This window comes from Chiroxiphia lanceolata, chromosome 13 (assembly GCF_009829145.1).
Source record: "Chiroxiphia lanceolata isolate bChiLan1 chromosome 13, bChiLan1.pri, whole genome shotgun sequence".
Lineage (NCBI taxonomy): Eukaryota > Metazoa > Chordata > Aves > Passeriformes > Pipridae > Chiroxiphia > Chiroxiphia lanceolata.
In genome coordinates, this window is record NC_045649.1 from 19,138,019 (window position 1) to 19,165,610 (window position 27,592).

At 42.5% G+C, this 27,592-nt stretch overlaps 1 protein-coding gene across 2 annotated transcripts in view; it reads right to left on the reverse strand.

Annotated features, from left to right (window-relative positions):
• The window catches only part of KIAA0355 (KIAA0355 ortholog), a 59,116-nt gene that overhangs the window by 12,760 nt on the left and 18,764 nt on the right, over window positions 1-27,592 (reverse strand). For both annotated transcript variants that reach the window (XM_032701184.1, XM_032701185.1), the window contains exons 2-8: window positions 16,354-17,646; window positions 9,129-9,335; window positions 6,585-6,725; window positions 6,214-6,309; window positions 5,924-6,085; window positions 4,859-5,017; window positions 308-405 (exon numbers count right to left, since the gene is read on the reverse strand). In XM_032701184.1, coding sequence (XP_032557075.1) covers window positions 308-405; window positions 4,859-5,017; window positions 5,924-6,085; window positions 6,214-6,309; window positions 6,585-6,725; window positions 9,129-9,335; window positions 16,354-16,824 — 1,334 coding nt within the window. In that variant the 5' untranslated portion in view covers window positions 16,825-17,646. The remainder of the gene's footprint in view (window positions 1-307; window positions 406-4,858; window positions 5,018-5,923; window positions 6,086-6,213; window positions 6,310-6,584; window positions 6,726-9,128; window positions 9,336-16,353; window positions 17,647-27,592) is intronic.

The window sequence follows — 27,592 nt, forward strand, 5'->3', positions numbered from 1 at the left end:
CTCAGCTAATTCTTGGCCTTGCTGAGCTGGGACCTGCTGGGGAGGAGCACAACAGGAATACTGTTAGATTATTATTTTTAAGGCTTTTCTTTCATCGTCAAGCTTTTACGTCTTAGCACTGCCCAGCACTGCCTCTTTTGTGTTGCCCCCAGTACAGCCTGTCAGGAATAGAAGTGTTAAAACAGTTCACATAAAGGAACTTAAGGAAGCTGTGCCATAATTGTGTAGCATTCTCTCTCCCCTTTGTACTGCAATCATTTTACCCAGATATTTCAGTCATAATCTGCAACACAGTATTTTTATTTACCAAGTTGATGGAACTTGCACCACAATTCTCGATCCTTCCAAACTTATCTGAGGAGCATAGGCTTCTTTATTTTCAATCTGTGCTGTGTCCACAACCACCTAGCAAATAAAATGAAAATAAAAGGGAAATGATTTTAACAATCAGTTCTAGTCATTTTATCACCCCTGTAGTTAAGCTGCAATAGTCTCATCTCTGAGCCGTGCTACAGGTACAAAAAATAACCAAATAAAAACTAACCAACTCACAGAACCATTGTAAGTATATTTCTATTTCAATGTACATGTTTAAAATAATAGAAAATCATTGGGTTCAGTCACCTGTCTCTCAAGGACTTCATTCTTCTCAGTAGTTAAGCATCACTACACAGTTACCAGCTGCTTCACCTCACAGCTGGTGGTTCTCAATGGCTCCACACAACAGCCCTTACATTTGAGAGGTTTAACACAGTTACTACTTTAATAGCTCCCAAACACCTATTTAGCAAAATATTTTAAATAATTTAACTGCAGTGAATGGTGTAACATAGGCAAGTAGCATTCAGCTGGAAACCCTTCACATGGGTCACAATTCCTAATGTACACCCCTTTTAAGGTTATAAAATTCCATACCAACGTTCCTCTAGTCTACCTAATGAAGCTGCACTGTTATTTAATTATATAATTTCCAAATAGAAAGAGAAGTGACTGTTCAGTTTGTTGAATTCTGAGCCATATCATGAAGATATATGGAAGAAAAAAGTCTTGAAAATCAATCCTCTGTCATGACCCTTTCTTTTTTGGGAATGGAGAAGGAATGGATTCACTTCAGCTTCATTTAACCTTTAATACCAGTGACAGTAAGTTCCATATTTGGTTCATGCTTTCTGTTGTTGTCCAGTCTGTGTGGGTTGGCCTTTTTGATCATTTCCATAATTTCCTATTTTGGTCATGCTGAACCAGCAGCTTTTTGGCAGCAGTCAGCAGTTCTTGCTTCAGTGACTAGCAGATTAGCTGTACCATTTATCCTTGAAATGGCAAAAGTCCTCTGGGATAAATAAGCCTCAGGGATTATTACTGACTTTTTTGCCATCACCCAGCCTACACCAGTTCAGCTTCTAACAGGTTCTCTACTGCTGGGTATGAAAACATGTGAAATATGAATAATGCTGAGAGTTTCTCCTCTCTCATTTTAACAAAACCATCCAATGACACTTGAACATAATTACTTCCCACCTTTCAGGTATTTTTGCATAAGGCCTTTGTTTTCCTTCAGCTGACTCCAAGCCTTTGCCCAAGTTTATCCAATCCTGACAAACCTGTCTAAGCATGGTGCCAAAACACCACACTCGGGAAAATACCTCTCATTTCCTAACAGGAAAACTCCAGGACTTTTTAATTTTATGTAATTTGGTAATGTGCAATTCAGCTCTATTGCAATTATAGTTTTGATAAAGACAGATGCAATTAGGAGTGATTGTTCTCAACTTCCAAGGAAAACAGAGTCTGCATCTCAGACCTTAAGTCAGAGCTAAAACTCTGGTTTGTGCAGACCTGTGTCAGCTTCTGGCAGTGGTGAACTGCAGTGCCCATGGGCTGGGCTGTCCCTCCCCCTGGATGGATCTTCCTTTCTCCCCTTGGAAAAAAGCTTTACATGTCTTGGCATTTGTCAGAGTTGGGACATATGGGATTTAAACATTACTAAGAGATTTAGGGCTCCTGCAATGGAAAGATCTAGCACAAGAAAAGGGAGGTTTAACTGTTGACCTCTTTGCATGAGGCCAATTCAAAGTTTCATTTCCACTCGTCCTCTGAATTCAACTATTTTAATACATATTATTTTTATTTGAACATGCAGATTGCTTCAGCTGATCCAAAGCTGAAAATACAATTCTTATTATATATATGCTTTGGTAAAAACTGAAAATGCACACTTCAAATTAGTTCCTGTGCTAAAAAACTACAGCCCAAAATAACCAAGCAAACTAAGTGACATCTCATTGTGCCTTCCACGCTCAGTGAGTCTCTTCTGAAAAGGCACATGCAAGAAAGGCTAAAACCAGTGAGACTGCCAAGTAATGTTCTTTTTTGAATTGGGCATTTAAGTGACAGATTTACACCCAATTCTGAACGAGTGCAGACAGCTCAGTGTCTAAAAGCAGTAAACCAAAGGCTAAGTCACCTTGTGCCATGATTCAATGATTCATTTATCTGTTCGTCACAAAATAAACTGAAAATAAACACGTTCTCCCTCCCCGCCTGGTGGTGCTTAGAGAACAGCTTCCTGTACCTCAGCCAGCTATTGTTCTTGCTCTACAGGTGCTTCCTCTCTCATTTCCACCCAAAGAATGCTTTGCAGACATAAATTACAATTTCTTGTCACTGCACGAGGCTACACACAAGCATAGTTGTAAAAAGTTGTAAAAAATAAAGTAAAATATAGTGTAAAAAAATAATAAGTTGTAAAAAATTAGGGCACATGGTTTATAAAGAGAAACCTCAACCTTCATACCTCTCTATAAACTGTAAAGTATCAAAGTGAGAATGAATGAGAGAGAAAGGGTTTGCAAGTCTTTGTGCACAGCTCATTTCTGTGCCTTTGAGGAGTGAAACCTGTTACTTTGAGAACCTAAGGGTCATGCACAAATCTTTGGAGACATTCAGGATTCAACACAAGTAAAACTCCAAGTATCAGCCATTTGGGAGAACGTGTGAGTGAGTTTTATGCTGACACTCTCCAAATGTGATGACAAACCTGAAGAATGTCAGTGCTCCCATTACCAGCAGGTCTAACTGGTCATGTCTAGACTGGGGGACACCAGATTTCCTGAGTCCAAATGTGCCTCAGGCCTCTCCTCAAATCTCATCGGGGCAGGACTTGGGTGTGCACGACACTGAAACCCCCTGGAAAGGAAATGGTGGAAGGTGCAGCTCCTCCCAGACATTCCTCACCCAGACACCGGGGAGCCAGCTCTGCTCCAGACACTCCCACAGGGCTGCTGAGAAACACTGGCTTTCCTGGCCTCATTTCCTGTACCTTGTGCTGACTCCCAGCATCCTGCCATCAGCTATGGCAGCTGAAGCCACAAGCCCACTTAAGCACATCCTTTTTTCTCATTCTCCTTGTGTTTATTAATATTTAATATGTTTTCCTTGAAAACACCTCAGTAGGAATTTGATCAATCCTACTATTCCACAGTTTCTTTCTGACCCTGAAAAGCCACCCCCTTCTTATGCCTCCCTGTAAAACTTTCCTTAGACAAAGCACTGCCATCTCCTGTCCTTAAATCCCTGTATCTCAGTGAAGTAAGGACTGACAGCAGGTGCACTGCTGTTGAGATTGATGGTTTGCCCCTTTGATTTTAGGCTGCCTTTAAAAGCCAGTTGAATTCCAGTATAACTTGAACCTACTTCTCTAACAGGTATTTAATATTAAGGGAATAACTAAGATCTGGTATCTAGTATCAAAGGAATGCTGAAGTAGAAATATCTGACAAATTCGTCATTTACAATTTATCACAATTTATTCACCATTACTGGAGAACCTACTCACAGCACCAAAAGCACATGGTTTAACTAACTAGGATGGAAGGTCTAAGTCACTTCATCAGCTGTGTGGTTTGTCTGAAAAACAAGATATTTACAAAGTATGCAGCTGTATGTGCCCTTCAATCAGAAATTAGTGACAGTCCTGATGGGCTGCCACCACCTTGAACAAGGAATCAGCACATGAACCAACAGGAAACACTGATCTCACTGCAAGGCTAGAGGCAACTCAAAGAACACCTGACAGAAACTATCACAGGCTACAGTGCACCTTTACCCTTGCATTTCCTTCCTGTCCCAGGGCAGTCTTGCCCCCTACTCACAGCAGTCCAAAAACCCCTGTGTGTCATGACCGAACTCTTCTCTAAGGGACAAGACTGCAGTAATTAATTATGGGAGCACAAATGCATATTGTTATCAGAATGATAACAATATATACAAGTTATACAAGCATCTATTTTTACCAGCTGCTTAGACACTGTAAAATTCACTGAGCTCTTTTCCCCCCCCTCAAGAACACACATGTCTACAGCCAGGCATTGAAAGGCTCTGTCCTCAGCTGGAGATGTCAGGTACCATTACCTGGTGCAGAGGACTGCCTGGTTTATGCTTGGCAGGAAACTCATTCAAAGCAGAGAACAAATGAAAAAATGGCAGGTTTTGAAGCTAATTTGAGAGGGGGGTGTTTGGGGTTTTGGGGTTTTTGTTTGGTTTGTTTGTTTGTTTTTAACATGGCCATCTATAGATTTGAAAAGATTTCTATTTCTCTATGAACTGGAAGTTTCATTTCTTGTGTTCTCTCTACTAATGGAGACTATGAAGCACCCAGTGCATTCTTCTGTTCCTGCCAACTACAGACACCACCTATGCACTTGCACTGCCCAAGGATACATTTTGCTCAGAGATCAAGTGAACTTCAGGGCTAAAAATGGAGAAACACAAAGGAAGACATGGTAAATTCATTTCCAAACTCCAAAACGTCCAGTTTCTCTTCAGCATGTTTAAGTAACCTTTTGTTTTGCTCACTCACCAGCCCAGCCTGGCCAAACAAGAGCTGCACAGCAGTTTTGCAGGCTCCTCTCCAGGTGGAAGGGCACACCTGGTTCAGCACCTCCGTGACGGGGGAGTCGTCCCGGGGGGTCAGTCCATTGTGGCACCCGGCCTCCTTGATCAGCTGCAGCATCGTGTGCTGCAAAAAACAGGCATTCAGAAGTGTTAACACCCATCTTCCACGTGTATTGGTCATTGTTCTGCACCTTCTCAAACAACTGTAGTGTCTGCAACCTGGGAACAGCCTGGTACAACTCGAGGAGTTCAACTGCAGAACAGAAATATGGAAGATGCTGTTTGGAACACAGTGCTCCTCCAAAATCATATGCAGTACTTTTGCTTATATTCTTGCAAACCAATTTACATAAAACTACAAAAAGGATTGCAAAACCAACAAAAAAGCAGCATTATGAGCCATCAATTGTTTCTGCTCTTTCAGGAGAAAGGACCTGGGCTTATCTAAAAAAAAAGTGGAAGTGCTGATTAAAATTGCCCAAATTACTTGTGAATGGATGTATTTTCCATTTGTTTATACTGAAATACAATTAACTGTCCACAATTTTCAATTACTTTTAAAACAGTGATCCAAGTTTGTACAAAACATCAAGAAGTGTTCTTTACACTTTTGTTACAAAGTATTTTTTTCAAGTACCTCCCTTAGCACCAGGCTGGCTCAGACTTATTTTGGCAGCTAAGATGAAGGCTCTGAAGTGCATCACCTGGCTGGGGGATCTGTAAGGGCTCACTTTCCTCTGCACTTCTTGATACTGAACCCATCTATTTTGAAAAAGTTCCCAGCAGCTTCACTGCCTCCTGGATTTCTATGTCTGTGCTGCCCTCGGACTGGACTGGAATTGCCCAGGTGGTTAAAACGTTATCAGGAACGGGTGTGGACCTACAATGTTATCAACAGCAAGTTTCCACAGAACTCAGGCAGAAAAAAAGCACTTTTAAACAGAAATTTGGCACTGAACTGCTATTACTATTCTACTACATTTTGAGGAGTTCTCCCAGCTTTACTCCTGTGGTTATTTGGGATTATTACCGTTTTCAGCTTCAGGTTTTCTGCTGCAGACTCATTAAAGGAGATTCCTTTCAGGAAATGGGATCCAATCTGCACAGGGACAGTGGGCAGCTCACACTGAATGGGCTGAGGTGGAGTCTGTCTCCTTCCTGTTTGCTGGGCTTCAGCTTCACTGCAACAGCCCTGAAGCACAGAAGAACAGTTCAAACAGACATCAGAAAATCATAATATTACTCCAATCTCTTCTTCATTTTAAATAGCTCTTTCCAAGGTGAGGAGGGATGAAAGAGAGCAGGTTTAGCAGATCCTACCTGAAGACTTGCTTCAATAGCTTTTGGGTTCAAGTGGAAGCCAGCCTTCATTGCATATTCACAATGGCCCAAACTCTCCAGAGCCACTTTGTAAGCCTGACATCAAACAAAAAGTTGAGATAGCACAGGCACATCAGCAAGTCAGCAAGCATGCAGTGACTGTCTGGGCACAGAGAGGGACTGGTACATGGATTTACCCTGCTCAGGTCTATGGCATACACACATTTATCATGAAAGATGCCAAAGCTGCAATTCTCAGGCACCTGGGAGCTGTCTGTGACTCAACTCTGCAGTAACACACCTTCCCTATCCACTCCTTGGCCCACTGACTGAACTACATGCACATGAAAGCAGCAGACTTGAAAAACCACCTGCAAAGCACTGTCAATTTTCATGTTTAGCTCTTTGAGCTGATGTTCAGGGATTGCCACACTCTGTGAGCAGAAAAGTTGCTGAACTTCAATTCCTGCCAAACATCCATCACAGCCTCTTTCTCGCAGTCGAGACGTGGCCTGTAATGTAAAACAAAAATCTGCTGTAAGGAGGGTCAACATTAAAACAGGTCAAGCTTAATTCAATTTCAAAAAAAGAGAAAAAGCCCATAGAGTTTAAAACCTTCTACAGGAGATGAGAAGCAGCACCTGGGGGGAAGGACCTGGACGAGCCAGTTTATTATAACTTATTAAACTTCTACGGCTACTTTGAAAGTCCAGCTCTCCTGAAACTTGTACAGCACAGAGGTGTGGATTCAACATTGTTTGCTGTTCCTATTTCTGCTCCCTCTCAGCACTACAGATCCTGTTACACACACCACACCAGGACTGTGCTTACCAGAGAAGGGAATCCCAACTTCAACACAAACTTGCCACAGAAACAGAAGAGATGTTAAATCACGTGTACAAACACTCCTGCCTGCACAGGATGACACATCTGACAAAATTATGGCTCATTACTGTGGTGCCATTTGAGAAGGGCCACACAACACTAAGATCAACTCAGTACAGCAAGAAAATGGCTTAGTAATATGATTTTGAATATTTATAGTAATATGAATAGCACAGTAATATGATTTCAAAAGATAAGGAATATGAAAAGCCAAATATCTCATTTTAACTGTAAAATCCTACACCACTGAGCAGGGTAAAGCAAATAGGTGCAGCTTATTTTCTAGTCTAGGAAGGAGTCTTCCTCTGAAGCAGGATGCCCAGATTGGGGAGTTCTGGTACTAAACCAATGGAGAGACACATTGCTCACAGCACAGAATTCCTGCAATTCCCAAAGTACATCTCCAGGAGGAAAAACAGTTTTGAGCTATTGAAAAAGTATCATCTTAAACTTTATTCTGAACCAGCACTGTGTTCTCCTGCCAAAGGGGCTGATTTTACAGGGAAACAATGAATTGCCTTCCACTCCAAAAATAAAAATTGGGAAGATTTTAGTATTTCAAATCTCCCTTCTATCAAAATGACTTGTATATTAGTCTACCTACAACTGTAAGAGAGATATTTTATACGTTTATAAATGTTATAAACCACAGATTTTTCTTATCCTATCTTAATACCTCACACAAATACTCCAAACCAGTTATTTTAGTTAATCATAAAACCCAAGAAGTTTCTTCTGTTGTTATTCTGGAACTAGAGACAATTTGTATTTTTTTCCTTTCTCCTCCCCTTGCATGTTTAATACAGGATTTGACTGGTATAACACTTGTACTGAACTCTTTTGAAAACCACGTTTTACCGACAGAAATAGTTGAAGTGGGTTGTTAAGAAGGTAAAAAAGAAAGTTAAGGTCCAAGATTCTGCAAATCAAATTTTAATTTTAATCATATTTAAAACAAATTTGATAGCAATTACAGGATATTTCTAGAAATTGTAATAATTTTAAAGAACTAAGTATATTACACGTAAAATCAACCATTTTTATAAGCCAAAGGAGTACAGCTATTCCAGGATTAGACCTGTTAGGATTATCTGTAATACACCTAAAGCACTCCCAAATCCCCAGTTTATCCAGTGAAATAAATTTATGCTGCAGTAAAAATTACAAATAATTCCTCTGCATTCAGAGTTCTAAAGGAAACTCGTTTGCTTTCCTGTACCTTGAGATGTTGGAGGCAAATGGAGACCTGGGCAAGGATTTCAGTCACTGTGACTAACAAGCCAAATGAGGCTGCACCAGCACATGCTCCAAGTGCCCTGAATTTAAGGAAACCACACACTCTGTGTCTGAATCCACCCTGATCTATCACTCTGCAGACTGCAGCAGTGCCAGGGAAAGCAGAAAACCTCATAAAACTCCTTGTAAAGTACTTTTTTTGACTGGTAAAGTAAGGATTCCACAGATGGCACACGTTTGTAAAAGTACAAGTCCAGAGAGGGGTATATTTAAGTGATATGGGTCACATTTCAACAATGGATGGATCAAGCAACATCCATCTCAACAGTAGAAAGACAGAAGAGTTAGAAGTTAACACAAAGATTTTGAAGTACAAAATAGAATTCACGCTCAAAATTTGAAATAGGCATTATCTAATTACTTTACATCAATATTTTGCTCTTTTTTCACATTAAATTGTTGTATTTTTTACTTTTTAGTTCCCCCATCTGCCAGATCCAACTTGAACATCATTAATTCATTATTAACAACAAAAATCTGTTGGCACTGTTTGTGCACTCCTTATGTACAAACCTGTCACAAAGAAAACTCCACCCAGGGCAAAGAGAGTGCCATCACCACGTAAGTAAAACAGTTTTAGTGTCTGAAACTATCTGCACCAGGCTCCCCCCTTCAAATACAGCATGTCTTTAAAACCAGGTATTCTCTTTCCTCTGTCAGGGCTGAATTTAGGTTTCCCTAAATGTAACAGCAATTCCACCAAATCTCCTGTCAGCACAGCAAGGCCTCCATACCTCTGCTGCTCCTCTCCAGGATCTTATTGCATCTTCCAGCTCATTTGTGGGGCTTATATTTGAGGCTCCAGTCCCACTGACGTTCTTCCTCTCCTGAGCTACAGCTTCAGCGAAGCAGGAATGTGCCACTGGCTGGACCTTCTGCAAAGCTTGGGACAGGAACTGGAAGTGGACCTGCATCACCGTCAGGAAACATCGCCCAAGGACCTGCAGGAGAGGAAACAAACCTCTTTCAAGCACATAGAAGATTTCATGGAAGTTTACCTTTTTTCTTTTTGTTTCGTGTTTGGGGTAAGGAACTAGACTCTGATTTTTTTTTTAATTAAAATAACGCTTCAGATCATAAGTAACACGTGATATGTAACCATTTACTTAAGGTAAAGAGTTGAGTGGGCATTAGTTTCTATGAATGAAGGGGACACCACACTAACCCTGGGTCATTTTTACTTCTGCAGTCAGGTTGTGCCCACTTGAGGAATGAAAAGCTTGCTGGGTTACTGGGCAATATTGAGCACATGACACAACACAAAAATGGGAGCAGCATATTATCCCAAGGGCAAAGTCAACAGCAAAACCCACCTGCACATAGACCTGGCTGAATTTATGATAAAACCCCAAAACAGCAACAACAAAGTGCGAATCATTTAAAAACATCATCATAAAATCCAAGGAGTTTATCCTCCAAGGGGAGCAGTAACAGGCAGGACATGGGCAGGAAAAGGCTTTTGCCCCAAAACTGTGCACGGTGCCCAGAGCTGCAGCCCTGGCACTGCAGTGCCTGACAGGAACTGCCAACACTGGCACAAACCTGCTCTTCAGAATATTTCACTGGAATGGGAAAGGCCAAGGAAGGCCAGGGAAGCCAAGGGCTGACAGTCACTCCCTGAGCTCACTGGGCTGAGGGGCAGCACCAGCACTGGGGAAGGGGGTCCCAGCTCTGCACCCTGGACAGGGAAGGGGGTCCCAGCTCTGCACCCTGGACCCCTGTCCCTGCACGGTTCCATCCCCCTCTCTCCTCCCAAGGCCCATGAGAACTGTGTCCAAAGACACAGAGACACCTCAGTTACTACAAGCAGAACAACACAGGTGTGTCAGAGGATTTTGGAAGGACAGGAAGGAGTGGAACCATCAGCAGGACATCCTGGAGAGCCACCAGCACCAAGGGGACACTCCCTCTGCCTCCAGGGCTGCTCTCCTGACAAAACCTTACACAGAGTAACTGGAGAGCACCAGAGGAGCAAGTGTTTCCAAACCACTGCAGAAAGTATTCAAAAGCTATTCACAGTGTTTCTTTTATGGAGTTCATCACACAAAGTGTTTTAAAAATGTATATTTGACTTTGATTTATTAAAAAAGATTCAGCTTGAATTCCATTTTAGGAATAATTCATAAAATACACAGATAATGTACAAAGCCATCATGCCTTGGAGACACTAAATCATCTGGCTTATTTTCAGCTACATTCTTCTGGAATAAAAAATTGAGACACCATGATCTTCCTGGCAAGACTCTGAAGTCACACGAACAGTTATATGCATTTACTATCTACTTCAGAAAACCAGTGGTGGCAATGCTTTTTTCCACTGCATCCAGACTCCTTTTGACATTCCATTCTGGTTCAATCACTTCCCTTCTTTGTACAAGGCATAAAATTAAACATTTTTGGTACTTTGACTGACCTCTGAAAGTAGAGTTTGCTTTATTAAAAAAAGCAGTCGGCAAATGATAAAATAAAGAAAACTCCAACTTTCCTGGCTAAAAGATTAGAAAGATTTATAGGAAAACTACAGGAAAAGGCAACTGGTGATTCGAATATTTCTGTGTAGGAAGAATGTAGCTCTCAGGGGAAGAAGAAACTCGTACTCATTAGGATTTTCAAGCCGATTAAATTTCAAAGAATATTTAAGGTACAGAGGTTGAAGTTTCCCCAGCCTGGGAATAATGCTCAAAATAAACACATGAATTAGGTTTTAAGTGGCAGCACACAACATTCCTACTATAATTTACAGTATTAAACAGTGGAGATAAATAGTAACATCTGCTTTACTGAACTTCTGTTTGAAAAACAATCCACTTCAGCCTTCCTGTGAAACGGGTGAGGATGGTTCTAACTGCTCCAGGATAATCAAAGTGGTGGAGGGTTTCTGCACTGTTAAACACCCCTTTGGGTTGATGGTAGATGCCAAATTCACTCTGCTTTAAAGCTCACTTTGTGGGATTTTCTTCCCAAGAGCACAAACTCTGTCTTGGCTGTGGGGTGAACTCCACAGCCGGGGCCCCCAGAGTGCAGAGACACCAGAATGCTCTGCTGCACAATCCAGGGAACAGTTCTGGCACATGGATGCTTTTTTTCCAGTTAGAGACACCACCATCTCTTTCTCAAGTTTATTTTGCCTACTTTCCCATGCAGAAGTGTTTGACTCTCCTGCATAAGCACAAACTAAACCCTACAGACTATGCAGGAATCAAAGCTGAACTGGAATCATCACAGGTGTCAACTACTGAGATTTTCTTGGTAGTGATGGTGTTTTCTTCAATCATTTCTTGGAATCATTTCTGTTGCACAAACCATGAGCTCTTCAGCTTGCAAACTCTGTGTCCCATGAAATGCAGCTCCAGCACCCTGACTCCCTGACCCCTTACCAGGCAGGACAAGTATCCACCTCAGCAGCTGAACAGATGGACCCAAAGGAATTTCCTATTTTGGCAGTGGGAAGCAATGGGACTTTTGGGGAAGTCTCACTTCAGACTTCCTTGTCTCTGAAACAGGTGATGAGTTTAATCACAGTGGTTACCTCCCAACAGGAGCACCAGGTGGAGATGCAGTGTTAGGTCACTCCATCCCACATTATCCTCCTAATGGGAGCACACAACCAACTCAGGAATATTTCACTGGGCAAAGTGTACACACACTTGCCAGATTTCACTGCTGAACACTGATGCCATGCAGATTCCCTGGCAAGTAAATGTTGTACAACAGATTCTTGAAAACAGAATGGCACCAGTAATGAAGTCAGCAAATAACCAGTGTCATCATCCAAACCTGACACAAACAGACTTGCAGTTCCAACTATTGTTTTATGCAGTAGAACTTCTTTACCTTTTCTGGGTTTTTTCGTTTGTTTTTGGCTATTTCCCTAAACAAACCAAGCACTGAAAAGCCCAAACACAACAGAGTTATTCCTACCTATTTCCTCCTACCCCCCTTTCCCGCATCAGAGTCCTCAGTGGCCCTGGTAAGGATAAGCCCCAGCACAACCTGGCTGCCACTGGAGCCCAAATAAAACAGCCACAGAATGAAGTTAACAGAGAGGTGTGACAGATAACACCCTTTCCCATATATTACTAGAAGTGGGCAGAACATGATTCATTTTTACTCCACAGCAATGCCCTGCAGTCCCAGAGTGATCCCATGAACAGAACAGCTCCAAGGGAATAAAATCCTGCCAGGTACCTCCCAGGAGGTACCTGCAGGCTAAGCCAGGTTCCAGAAGCTGCACCTTCATGGTATTAGGAGACACAGGCAACCCAAGAGACTCACTTCTTCTAACAGTCAACCTAAAAGCCAGTAGTGACAGCTACACTAAAATGCTAACTACGATTTAGGAAAAAAGCACTGAAGTGTGAAGCATTTTAAAAATATAAAGCAGCAATTTAAATGTAGCAAAAAATATTGTTTTGCTACTCACAGTTTCTCAACTCAGAGAAGTCTGAAGCCAATCCCTGCAAACCCCAGGAAAGAATAACTTAAAAAAATAGTTCAACTGGGCTTTACAGAGTTTGCTAAGGAGAGTTTGCCTACATTTAATATTTACTCAGACATTTTTGACTCACAAGCTTCTCATTCAAAAATCTTGGGCTATTTTATACACATAAAAGCCAAAAATTAACTCCATTTAACACAAAACAGAGCATCCAAGAATATATCTGGTGCCCATTCGTGCTTCCCTTTTGTTCAGGAAGGCAACATGGACATCCCTCTCATTACTACCACTTTTTAAGACAGTGCACAAGCTCCATTTTGCAGTACGGAGACTTCTGTAGAGCTTCACAGGAGATGATGGAATATACCAACTTTTTTCCCGTTCTACTCCTCCCCCTGGATTTCCTTTAATGCTCTTATTAACAGAAGTACAATGTTCCTGCATTCCCCAGCTTACAAACAGATACAGAAAACAACATAAAACACATTCTCCTTCCCCCTGATTTCCAAGCTGCTCCTCACCCATACAGGCACAAAGCACCCGAGAAATCAAAGGTTCTTGAAAGGGGAAAAGGAAAGGAAGAAAATAAAAATCAGCATTTGCATTTCTGAAATTAAGAAACCTTGGGAAACATCTGTCACCAACACTTTGATCAAGAGAAGTCACCTTCTTACCCAGCCTGGCAGACAGCTCTGAACTAGCAAGCTTTGTTCTGTTAAGTAACAATAAATAAATTAAAACTCTCACCCCCAGTGCTACACTCCAGTCTGCACTTTTTTTAGTCCAAATCCAAGACAGGTTATGCTCATCAAAACTTGAGTTTTCTTGACATTGCCTTCCCTGGGGACTAGAGCCCACTACACTAGAAAAAAAAAGTGTGGCACCTCACAAAAGCCACAGCTCTCCTTGATTTCTACAGCCAAACCTGCTCCGCTTGCACAGAAAGAGTCCCATTCTCATTAATTTGGGGTTCTGAATTACAACTCACCTCCCAGTGCTTCCACACCACCAGACTCCATCCCTCAACCAGGAGACTCTGCAGTGCCATTCTCGGTGCCCTGCTGAGCTGCCACTCACACATTCCACCATCTCCCAGTTCTTTCACTTACCTACTAAAAAGGCTGCAAAAGTAATTGCAGATACACCTGTATTCCCCTCCTTGTGTTTTCCAAGGAAACAACTACACTGGCTCTCACACTCTTCCCCCTGTCACCTCCCTTTCAGTAAACTCTGATGAAGTCAGTCAAGCCCTTTATACCTTTCTGCTCCCATTGTGTGTTTTTTAATCCTGCTGGCAGTTTTATGAAATGTTAACTTCTCTATACACCAGGGGGAAAAAAACCCCAACAAACTACACTTTTTAAATTAACATTTCAGCATCAACAGCTCAGTCTTCCAAGCCCAGAAAGGTAGAATGGGAGAGGCTCTCAGCAGGTCATCCCACTGGCCCAAGCAAGGAGCGGTTTCACCCGGGTCAGTTTTGGAGCTGCAGGTTTAACCTGTTCTGTAGGTTCTGCTCCCTACCCTTTGTAGAATCCACATCAGTGCTCCACTAACACTACAAAGGATTTCCACAGTGTCTAATGGGAATCTTTCCTTCTGAAACTTAAGTTCATTGCTCCTTGCTCCACCTTACATGGACATGAGGAAGAGGACACTGGGATGTGTTCTGGCAGCTTCTCACATACCTGAGCAATTCTGATTTTCCTTCTTAACTCTCCTCTTCTGTAGAGTCCCTCTCTGAAGTACTATTTCCTGGATGTCTGATTACTCCTGCTCCTCTCCTCTGGTGTCTCTCCACTGGCTTCCTATTTCTCTAAGCTGTGTTTAAGGCCATGACAACCAGTGAGCGAGTTCAGTGCTTAGTTCATGGCTCTTGCAGGTTAGGGTTGTGTCCAATACACAGGAACTGCCTCTTTGCACAGCAGCAACAGCATTGGTTTATTATTTGCAACTGCACAGCACTGACTCCTACCCAACACACACCTTCCACAGGCCCCAGGACTGCTCTCCAGAAGTGCTGCCCAGGGGGCTCCACTCCTGATGCTGAGAATTTAAATATTGCAACATTCAGCTTCCCCCTCTGATTTCAACCCAAACTGAAAGCTCATTTGCTAAGGATTATTTTTAAGTCAAGTAGGTCTTCCAGCATCACTGACATCCTGTACTTTCAAGTCACCTACAAACTTAAATCTGTTCCTCTACTGACCTCTCAACAGGTCCCTCTTGACAGTGAGCAGCTGCTAAAGCTTCCTGGGCACAACCGACAACCCCTTTGCCCCTACACTTGGAAAGACAGAGTTTCAAAGCCCACAAAAACCCCTAGAAGACAAGTAGTGCTTCAGATATTTTTGCTTTTTCAATTCAAACAAATATGTTCAAGTATCCAAACAATACTTGTACTCTCAAGCACAAGTATTACCAAGATTAATTTCATAAACTCACATATTTTTATATATATACTGCTATAGGTTTAGCTAAACAGTGATGTTATTTGTTTTTAAAAATACAAGTCTACAGAAGACATTTATAACAAATATATAGCCCATCTTCATTCTATATTAAGTATACAACACTGAAAACTGTAGTACGTAATTGCAGGGAGAAATGAAACTGAAGCACTCTACTGAACCACTCCACCTGTAAGTGATGCAGTGAGGGAAAGCAGGTGATAGCTGACAGGCACATATTATTCATCCTTACAAAGTTACCTGAAATCTAAATCCAAACCAAGAGGATTCAAAAAGAAGTTTTCCACTCAGGATGGAGTTCTGAAGGAATAACTTTGCAAAGTAAAGAAATATGTCAAAACACGAGGAGCCACTTAAACTCCATGGATTTCTATGTAACTGTCACTTAGCACTGCCTGTTACACCACACAGACATGTACCCAGCCCTACCCAGCCAGGTGTGATGGGAGCTGGGGATCCTCTCACCTCCCCAGCCTCTGAATCCTCACTGTTGGCACTTGCTGTCAGTGCATGAAAACTACAGCAAAGTCAGGACAAATTTCTACAGCACAGATCTCTCACACCAGTGTGGTATTTTCCTCTTATGCTCAACAGCTCAAAAAGACAAAAATGTTTTAAAGAGTGATAAAATATTATTAGACAACTAACAGGTGGTTTTACTCAACCACTGATGACAATATGCTAGTCCCATGTGTTCAGGTTTCCCCTCAGGATGGAAAATACCAGGGAAAGTGTAGGTTCATTTAGAATACAATGGATAAACATCAGCTAACATAAAACAGAAAATTGTTTAAAACTTTTGTCTAGTTGGTTCTTCCACAGAAATACTACTAAATACCTAATTGAACACAGCTGGAGGCCAGGCACTGCAAATGACTTAGTGCTTGCTTAGTACACCAGAAATGAAGAGTTCCTTTTTCTCACCAGCCTTACCCACAAATCCGTAGCAAGGCGCAGAAAACTTCCGCCGTAGAAGGGATTTTGACCAGAAGTCCAGTTTAGAAGGGATGACACAAATTCACATCCCAACAGTCCCCCGAGGCAACTCACCTCAATGTCTTGCAGGCTGAACTCCTTCTGATCCTTGAAGTTGGCGGCCCCCGCGCTCAGCTCCATGAGCATTTTTGCGATCTCTGGTTTTATTGCTGCGGTGAGGCGGCTGGCGGCTTCCATGACATGTTCCTGCACGTCTTTCAGCTGCAGAGCCGCCTTGGAGTAGTGCGAGTTCCGGAACACGCCGCTGAAGAGGTCCGTGAGGAAAGTGCTCGTCCGGCAGAACACGTTGAGCGCATCCAGGTACTTGGAGATTCCCTGCTGGATGTCGGCGATGGGGGTGGCGTGGGGCGGGGGCGGGGGCAGCAGGGCGGGCGCGGGGGCGGCCGGGGCCAGCGGGGCGCTCAGGGCCCGGCCCAGCTCGGGCAGCTGGTACTGCTGGTGTTGCTGCACCTTCTGCTTGGACCCGCCAAGCAAAAAGCGCCGCTTATAGTCCATTTTGCTTTCTTGTGCACTGCAGCAATACATAAGGGAGCGCTTGTCCAGAGGGCTCTCGGAGGAACAATCACTTGTCAGATTCCTTCCGCCGTGTCTATGTACAGTAACGGTGCGGGGCTGTGTACATAGGGCTCACAAAAGGCATTTCAGAAAGGCAAGCTCTGTATAATCTGGATCAGCAGTGGGAAAGGCAGCAGATTTGCTGACTCCGTGTTTTCAGTGTTCGGTGCAGCCCCGCTGCAGTCAGAAACTGAACTCAAAAAGCAAACCCAAGTATCTCAGTAATGCTCTGTCTCTTGTTGGGGATCCCACTCCGCACGCAGAAGCAGAGAAGTCGCCTACGAGTTCTTCATGAGCATAATATTGTCACTTGCCGTGAAGTCTACAAAAGTTATTTTTGTCACTGCAAATAATGGTTTTAGAAGCGATACCTTAATGCAATTTTCCCATTAGTAGCATCAGGAAAAGTGGAGCAAACCACCGATCAACAGCGATTGTAGAAGCAGTGCAGAGGCTCTTTCCTTGAAAAAGCAAAACCTTGTGTCAGCAGATCAAATTTCTTCAAATGTCTTGACAGATCCAGTCTGCCAAATTAGTTTACTTGTAGTGTCTCTTCTTAGTACTGGAGGGGGGAAAAAAAATCTGGACTCTGTTTACAGAAGACTTTGCAAGTATAAGCTATTAAAAATTAGAGTGTTTGTTATTGCAAGTCTTCCTCCCCTTTCCCTGTTTGTTGAGGTAGTTGTTTCCGTTGTAACATTAAGAAGTGGTGCTTCCAGGCTGCATTTGCCCTCAGTTGTAGACTCAGAACAAAAATGCACAAATGTATTTGTAAGGCCTCTAGGTCATTTCCTGTGAAGGGGAAAAAAAAAAAAGTTTAAAATGTTACAGAACAATGAGAAGGTTTAAAAATTTAACTCCCGCAGTGTCCTGGTGCACTGCTCTGGGTACACACAGCAACACAAAGATCCAAAGAGAGGGAGAGCTGCACTGGCAGGTTAAAATGCAGGTACAGGTTGGTGCCAACCTGTTACTAAACTCAACACTAGAATATTTCCTTGTCAATTCTTCCATTCTAGACTGTCAAACTTCAGACTCAAGTTAATCCCCAGTGCAAGTCTTGCACTGTTAAGAACAGTGAAAGGCTATTACTGCAGAGCTCAAGGGGAGTTAATCACATTTCCTAACCTCATCCTTTTAAAATAATTAAAGAATGAAGTCAATTAAACCCTTTTTCATGCACAGTAATTTCTTGCAGAACTCCCCGGTTCATTTTAATAATTTACCAAGTCAACAGATACAGGTCCTTAATTTTTTTTTTAGTACAATGACAGACCAATCTGCCTATATCCTACCTGAGATTAGCTGAGAAATACAACATACACATCCCATTTCAGTGTGATGGACAGCATCTATCATACACAAGGTATTACATGAGGCAGAACTGCCTAAGAGATGCTCCAGTCACACCTCAGGCCACTCTCTCCCTCTCCTCCACGCACACAAACACCACTTATTCTATCAAATAAGGACATTCTTCTCCTCACTGCAGCAACTGCAATGTACAAGGATAATATCAAACAGTAATCAGGGTTTTTTCCCAGAAATAACATGAGGGAGCCCTTTCATTCCACAACAAAATGTTGCTTTAGATATCATATTCGAGAAATGAAAACTGTTATTAATATTGTCAAAATGGTTGGGGAATAAAGATTTTCTCTTCAGTTAAAATTTCTTATTTCCACCTGTCTGAACATGCACAATATCAGTTCATTCCCATGATATGTTTTGACACATATGTAGGATACAAGAATCCCACAGATACAAAAGGAGGCAAGACACAGCAGAACAAACACCTAGAGGTGGACAGTCTCACTCCCACTAAAATAAGAGGGCACAAGTTTCTCAGGAAGTTGCTGCTGCAGATGGTTCTGCTTCAAGGACACAGAGCAAATATTCTCTTGTATTCCCACTTTTTAGAAACCTGATAAACAGACGAAACACAGCAGAAATTCCCATATGCATTTTGGCATCCCTTAAAGTACTCTAAGCTGATTACTTACCTCCCCAACTACTTTATACTTCTCTCAATATTCACACTGAACGTGTCAAAATGCAATAAACTCATTAAAACCGGAATTTTCTAGGAAGTCTTGATATGATATGCACATCTGAAAGCATTCTTCTCCTTGCTTTACAAGCTATGGTGCCTTAGAGTGGGAAGCATGATTGAACTGCTTCCCTTGATTGCATATAAATGCAGATGGAACAAAAGAGTTGGTTAATTTAAATGCAATGTATAAGGAAATCAGTGATTGTTTTCCCTAAGTAGACATGAATTTCACACTGCAGAGGAACTTAAGAAATGATCAGGAAGTATCTAATGTTAACTAGGGCCAAAGGAAAAAAAGCTCAGAAGGGGTTTTCAAGCTCCAGGGCCCTGACTCAGACGAGCACATCTCGGTGTGGTGGTTGTGGTTACACACGGACCCTGCCAGACTCAAACACATTGAACTCATCAACTGGAACAGTCAGATATTTACCCAACACAGAAACCTGCTACATCCTAAAAGCACAGAAATGCAATGAATAGAAAAAAACGGGGGGTTCAGGTTTTCTGCAGCTATAAACAAACACCATAAATCATTGTTTTACTTGTAGAAAATGTCACAGTCAAACCTGCACGTACTTACTCAATTCTCCAACTTCCAAATTCCCTTGCAATAAAATAACACAGAAGCCTAAAGAGGACAGTTTGTATCTTCAGCAGATATTTATTTACAGAGAGGACAGCTACATCTCCACACCAGGCATGTGTGTAAATGCTGTGGCTGAAACTTTCTATAATGAGCTCTCCAACATGCTACATACAAAATAAACATTCTCCCTTTTGCATCTTTTCCTGAAAAGTCAACTGGAGAACATTCCCACGCTCTCCCTTCCCTTCCCCAGTGCTGCAGTTCCCTCACTGCTTTTGGGGCATGGGCTACCAGTGAGGGCTCCACACTGTAACCGCGTGAACTTCAGGCCAATCTCAGTCTTGCCATATTAGGGGAGGGAAAAATAATCACAGTGTTTCATTCTAGTGATACAAGAACAGCCAAAACATAAAACTTAAGCTTATACTTCATTTTACAGAAAACAGAAATACTCACAGAAGTCAAGTGAACAAAGTATCAGAAAAGTCACCATACCACAAGTAAAGGTATTTTAGTCCTTCCCTTATGTAATCAATACCAAACCCATGCTGTTCAGGTACTATTAAACACTACAACAGAACTAATATACAGCATAAAACCCAGCTCCACACTAAACACTACCCCGCTGAAAGCTGCAAAACGCTACTGGAAAAGCTCATCACATTGTTTGTGTTCTCACTTGGAGGAGTTAATGCTGAAGTTAAGGAATTGCTACTAGTTTGGACTGTTTGAACTTCCACAGAGAATCAGACACCTGCAGGAGTTGCTCTAAAAATGGCCACATTTGCACAGAGGAAACAGAAGTCGCAGGAAAATAAGTGCACGTGCAAATTGAGTTCCCTACTTTTTTTAAATGCAGCATCCAAAACTTTTTGCCTAAGATACTTCCCAGAAAAATGCCTTCTTCCAACTTCACCAATCTTAAGAGATACAAATGAACAGGGAAGACTTTCAGACAAATGGAATTTGGCACCTCCCAGTTTCTGTTTTGGACCAACAGGAGGGGTCTAATCCCCCATCCATCCTGTTTGGGATTACCCTGCTGGAAGAGAAGGTAACTTTTTCCCTGAATCACCTCAGGAAACTGAGCAGAGGAAGCAGTGCTTTAAAGAGATTCTGACCTTTAAAGCAGTTTAAAAACTGCTTGCAGAGGTTTTCTTTATGGATTCTGCTGTCCTTCCAGGGAATATGCAATATAACACATAAGAGGAAGATGATACAAAACACCTGAGCTATTTTTTTTTGAATGTAACACTTCCACCTGTTGTATGTTGGGTTTAATTTTATGAGACACAGATTCCAAATGTCAGGATTAACTTAACCATTCATGAAAAACAATCAAACATGAGAGCAACTAAGTTCAACCAATGTTCAAAAAAAGTAACTCCAACAGACACAACCCAGAAGAGCCAGATTGCTTAGCAGAGAAAAGCCTGAACAAACAAACCTCCTGCAAGGCCAAAAGGCCAGGAAGCTGCCAGAGCCAAGGGCCTCCTGTCCAAAACACACCAACTCCCTCTTGCATTTAGTGACACAAATCTTGGGCAAACCCCAGTAGGAAAGGTGGTGTTCCACCTTCAGGGTCTGCTGGCACCAATGTGTATATCCCACCCATCACCTGGCCAGGCCACCCCAAGCCCAGTGTGGAATGCCCTGAACACAGATCTCCCAAACAGTCCTCACACGCGGCACGGGAGCAGAGCGGCAGGGGAAGCCCAGGCTGCCTCCTGGAGACTGGTCAGTCCTGCCCTGTCCCCACCACCAGCTGGCTCAGAGCTAAAAAAGTGACCAAGCAACAACAATTTGGGTATTGGCATCCAGCACAAACATCCTGGCCGAGGAAGCCGTGGCCTAAGGCAGGGACCCGGCTGGGAGGGATGTCCGGCACAGATCCGGAGCTCTGGGGTATCCCAGGACAGCTCGGCTGGCAAGGACAGCACAGACAGGGATTCAGGAGAAGGCAGCACAGAGAGCCCCCAGCAGACCATCAGTCTGGTTTGAAAGCACAGACACTGGGCTTAACCAGGAGAAAGGGAACTGCAAAGGGCTGTCCCAGCTCCGGGCACGGCTGAGCCACCCCAAATCCTGCTGTGCAGGGCAGAGCCGTGGGCTGTGAGTGCTGAACGGGGGAATTCCTGTGCCCCTTCTGGACACGTTGCTAATTGTAGGGAAGAATATACGTGGACTAAGACAGTGGAAACTCCTCCAAATAAACTTTTCATGATCCTCATAAATAAATAGGTTAAGGAAAACAGTCAGGTACAACCTCAACTATTTCTGGAGAGAGATTTTCAGACATCAACACAGTATTGCACAGACTTAACTGGGAGTTGATTCATTTTACACTATCCCAAACTGAAGATGGATTACACCTACAGATATATACAGCATGTATGTTTTGCGTTGACAAAACATATCCATTAAAAAATACTAGAAATTTGAATCCACAGACCAGGGATTTAATATAAATATAAATATTTAGAATTTCAGCAACAAATCTCAACCTGATAAATTAAATTCTGATTCAACTACAACATCTCCATTACTCTCAATTAATACACCACATCTATTAATATTAAAATTGCCATAAGAATGGCACCTGTATAATATATTCAATCCATCCATAAAGAGAAAATGCATAAAATTAAGTGTCACAGAATCACAGAATATTCTGAGTTGGAAGGGACCCACAAAGGATCAGAGTCCAACTCTTAAGTGAATGGTCCATACAGGGATCAAACCCACAACCTTGGTGTTATTAGCACCACACTCTAAACAACTGAGCCAATCTCAGGGTGGGAGCTTTTAAAAGTCATTTTCAATTTTAAGCACTTTTGGACATGAAACCTTTCAGAATAATACCAGAGCTGAAACTATGTTTCAAAAATTAAACTTTTCAGTCCACAAGAAGAGTCACCTTCAAGTGATGCTGACTGGCAGAAAATAGGTGTTCACCTCTGACATCAACCAAGTCATTTTGCACCTGGAATTTCTTACCAACACATCATAAATACTTAGAGCATGCAAGTGCTTTGATAGGGGTTGACAAGTATTGATTATCTTCACCACCCACCAGGGTAAAGGAGGCTTAGGGTTTTCCCAGACTCATTCCCACAGCTGGCAGGATGCAGCACAGGACAACAGCCCCACCAGCCTGGGAATGCCAGCAGGGAGAGGATACACATCCCCAAACCCCAACTGCTTCTGCTCAGGTGTCTGTCCTTGAGACACAAATCCAGAGAGGAAAACCAGTGCCGCTTCCCAGGGCTGACAGTCCTTCTCCCAGGGTGGGGCTGCAGCCACCAGGAGATCCAGGCACCTCCTACAGAGATTTTTTTAGTTTGGGGTTCTTTTGTCATCCAAGTTGTAAAAATCTCCTATTAGAGGAGGACAGGGGGAGAGACAAAAATAGATCGTTATACCAAAATCATTTTAGTTCTTGTTAGCTCATGAATTGCTCATTGGGATTCCTTTTTGGCTGCTTGCCCAGAACACTTGGAGGAAAAAACCAAACCACAACAAAAAAGTAGTCAAGCAAATCCCTCGTGAATCCATGAAGCTCCTGTTGGAAACATGGTTCTTCCAGGGTCTCCCCTTCCCAACACCAGCTCAGCAGATGTTCTGGTCCACTCTGGCTGCTTCAGGCTTGGGTGGGTGGCAACAGCCACAGTCAGAACCGATTCAGGGACTTCCCTCCCACCTGCTGGGGACCAAAGCTCACAGAACATGCTCTTCAGTGAGTATGTAGTTAGTGCAGTTTAACTACAGTCATCCAACTGAGCACCCCAAATTTCAGCAGAGCAACTTATTCATTGAGAAACTGAGCCCATTTCCCCATGAAGCAATTACAAACCAAAGCATGGAGATCTGTTCAACCAGCAACTTGGTTTCATTGACTCAAAGAACAAGATTTTACTGATGTCCCCATGCCCTGCCCAAAAACAACAAATCCCCAAAGACTCTGTTGTATAAACCATTCAGAAACAAAAAAGACCTGGGAAAGGCTGAAGAACACCAAATTTTGGAGCTAGGTAAGTACTGAGGGTCTTGGCTGCTCAGCATTGCAACACCTCACTTCCAACCCTTAACCCTCCAGAGAAGAACCCACAGCCCTGACCTGTGGAACTGCAGTCCCTAAAACACACAGGTGGGAGGCAGGTGTCTCTCCATGGGATTCACACTTGCCAGCACACTGAGCTGGATGTTTCCAAGGCAGAGCCTACAGTGCATCAGGAGACTCCTCACACTTTGTGTGAAGTAAACCACATCACACACCACACAGCACTAACTCCAGTCTCAGCAATACGACATGACAGCAAAAGGAAAAGCTGGTGAGAGGAATGTGTTAAACCAGAGCTTCTTTCAGACTTGGGTGCCTCCCCCAATGTCAAAAATAGATGCCTGTGTCAGATCAGGATCGCTGTCTCAATCCTCCCTTGGCAATAGGTGCTTGTGTTATCTATTTTGAAAGCAGGACCAGTTCCCCTTTGAAAAGAGAAAGAAAAGAATGTCTATTCTTTTGATAGAGCAGCCTAACAAAGGGCAGGCACACAGCATGAGAAATTCCCAGGAAATGTGACTGTCAGCCAGAGGAGACTCAAGACTCCAACTCTCATCTCCCAAAAGGATGCACTTCCATCAGCCACGGGCACACTCTCATCAGAGCTGAAAACATGACAGGATGAAGAAAATGCTTGTGGGACTAGAGTGGGCAAGCACGAGCAGCACAAACCTCCTGCAGGAAAGGCACAGCTCTGCCTCCCAGAACAGCTCACTGCAGAATTCCTTGATCCTGGCCACTGCCTGCAGGACTGCTGGGGAAGAGACACCTGTGCACACTGAAAGCCATCCCTCAATAAAAACACACTTCTCTTCCACACAGAGCAGAGAACTGCTGGTCATAGTTCCAACCATGGGATGGTGAGGTGACCATTTCCAGAAAATCTCGAGAATAAGTTAACATGTGTTCCTATAAATGATCTTTTTCAGTCCCAGATTTCACTTCCTGCTGAAGGGAAGTCAGGGAAGAAAGGCTGAACTAGAGAAATATTCAATTAAGCATACGTGGAGCAGGAATATTACTTGGTCAGGCTTGTGCATCATGGTCCAGTTACGGCCATTTGAGAATTCCCAACTCTGTCCTTGCACACCCACCCAGCACATCACACACACACACTTGAAGTCTTTCTAAGCTACAGCAGAAGCCACCTATGTCAGACTATTCTTCACCCTGTTCTCCTGATTACTGAATTTAAAGGTAAAACTGCAACCACAAGGAGTCTAGGATGGTGTTTCCTTGTTAAAACCTAACAGAAGAAACAAGCATGAAGAAAACAAATGTAGTTGTTTCTCAGCTGTGTAACGATAACCACAACCCCCACCATTCCCCAAGTTAATGCAGACAACAAGCTTTCATATGGAGGGTGAACATGATATAATAAACAACAACCACACAAAAAACCATAAAAACCCCCAACACTAAACCATCCTGCAATCCTGTGAGATTGTAGTAGACACCTTCAAGCTCTGGGCTCCCTTCAGCCATGGACTCAGCAATCAATGCACATGATTAGGTCCAGTAAAGTCAGTGGTGTCTCCCACGTGGTCAGGTAAGAGTTAAATCTCCTTGTTAAAGCATGAATTGCAGCTTCCTAACAAAAGCAAAGGTCATACCTGTTCTTCAGTATCATTCACTGGGAAGAGAGGTTTTCAATACACTTTTTAAGATCCCTGCTGAAAATTTCTACTAAAATTCGTTATAAGAGGTTTAGTTACTGCTGAGTCAGTGCAGACCAAGAAACCAGGCAAAGGGCTCCATGTAGAGCTTTATTCCCACTGGCTTGAAATGATTTATCCATGGACCCAAATACTGCAGAAAAAGCTACTGCACCCAGAAAAATGGGAATAATTCCCACCCTTTGACAAAGCATGTAGAGAAATAAGTGGAAGATATTCTATAAATGCTACCCTCAACACATCTTTCAAAAGGTAGCTGCTTCTGAGGAAGCTTTCATTGCCCTAAACAAATCATACCTTAAACAAGACTTGGAAAAACAAGTGGGAATAAGATCAGGGCAAGACTACAGCATTTAGGTATGACATATATATATATATCTATATATATATATGTATATGTGTACACATATATATATATACATACATACACACACACTCAAAAGGAATGACACAGTTTTACAGGGCTGAGGGACTAAAATAAGACACTAGGTTAATTATGGATAAATTTATCAACTCCCACATGGAAAAACAATCCTAACTTCACATACAAAATGATGGGCTCTGGCCTGATCATCACCACTGAGGAAGATGATCTGGTGTTACAACTGACTGTTTTTGCTAAACACCAGCCTGATGGTGAATGGCAGATCAGAAGAATAAATCTGGAAGGGACCAGCAGTGTTGGGAAAGCCATACTTGTGCCACTGTACAAATCCATGGGTTACCCACACTTCAAAATTCCTGTGGAGTTGTGGACTCTTATCACCCTTCCTTGCAGAGGGGCTCATCTGGGTCACTACAGACTCACCACAGGCTCAGGAAATCCAAAGGCAGCAAATTGTTGAGGACGGTTTGAAATCAGTGCTGCCCACAAATTCACCCTGTTCCTGCCTTTCCCCAGATATCCATTTATAGCCACCATGGCATAAAGAAGGTTGAGCTGGATCAGTTTTGAAGTCTGAATCAGCACGGCCACTTTTACCTCCTAACTCCCTCCACCTCAGTGCTTACTGAAGGCTGTGTATCACAACCCACTGTTTACAACTCCTCTGCAAACAGGAACATTTCCTCATCCATACCTCAGCTGTTCCCTCTCAGACAAGGCTTCCAGCCATCCTGCTGCTCCTACAGACACCACACTTCATAAAAGCCCCAGGACTCACACCTCCCAGCTATACACAACTGAATCTTCCCACTGAAATAAAGATCCCTCAACCAAACTGTTTTAACAGAGTTTGTGACACTGCACAACTTTAAAAAACCCAAACTCAGACTAACTTCAGTAGGCATTTTAATTATTTTAGCAGTCTTAGACAAAAGTAGTATTTAAAGGCAGAGAAAATTACAGATCACCTACACATTTAAAGCTCTTCTCTGAAGAAGGAAGTTTTGAGTACTAGAAACATGAGACAGATTACACACAGCAGAGCCTGCAGAGCCTGTATGTGATTTTTCATCTTTTTTTTTTTTTGCCTGTTTGCACCAAGGATGATGAAAGCTTTCAAAACATTTGGAGTTACTGAACACCAACAATCTTTCCTTTCCCAAATTACTATGCTGCTTCTGAATTCTCAACACTTGCCACGGAACACGTCTACAACATTCTCTTGGTACCAGACTACATCTAAATAGAGAGAGAAAAAACCCTGCAAATGCTTTTTCTTAGCTGCATTAAACATACTAATCCCAACCCACTTGTATAAATGAAGTGGCTACTATTAGCATGTATTTCCACATGTAAACTATTCTTTTTATATTTAATAAGTATTATCATAACATTTCTTTGTGACTGAAATTAAAAATCAGTATTTATTAATATTTGTTCTCTTCAGTACATGGTGGGAGCTTTATCTTCAGGTTTGCCTTCTCCCCCAACTCACTGACAATCTCCTACTTGAAAAGCATTAAGTATTCTGAAATGATCTGAATTTCCTTTCCAAAAATAGGAAACAGGAGCATCTATCAGAAAAACTGCCATCAGCACATACATTAGTGCCACATGACAGTGGCAGCCACGAGGTTTTTGCTGTCTCCCTGACACAGATTTGTGTCTCCACAGCACAACCCCTGTGTTGGGAACAGGCTTCCCAAATGGTTCATGGGCTCAGTGTGTTTGAGCAGCAGTAAATTCATCACTGAACAGCTGGAGTTTTGCCCAGGAAAACAAACTGTATTCTGTGCTGAAGAGAGGGACACGATGATTACGCCTTTCACATCCCTCTCATGCTGAAAATTATGGAATTATCAGAAAACTGTAATCATGGAAATGTTAAACTAAGGAGAATGTATTTTTACAGCAAATGAACATAATTATGTTTACCATATTTGGGCCCAAAGCTGGCTGGCAATTCAGGCTGTATATA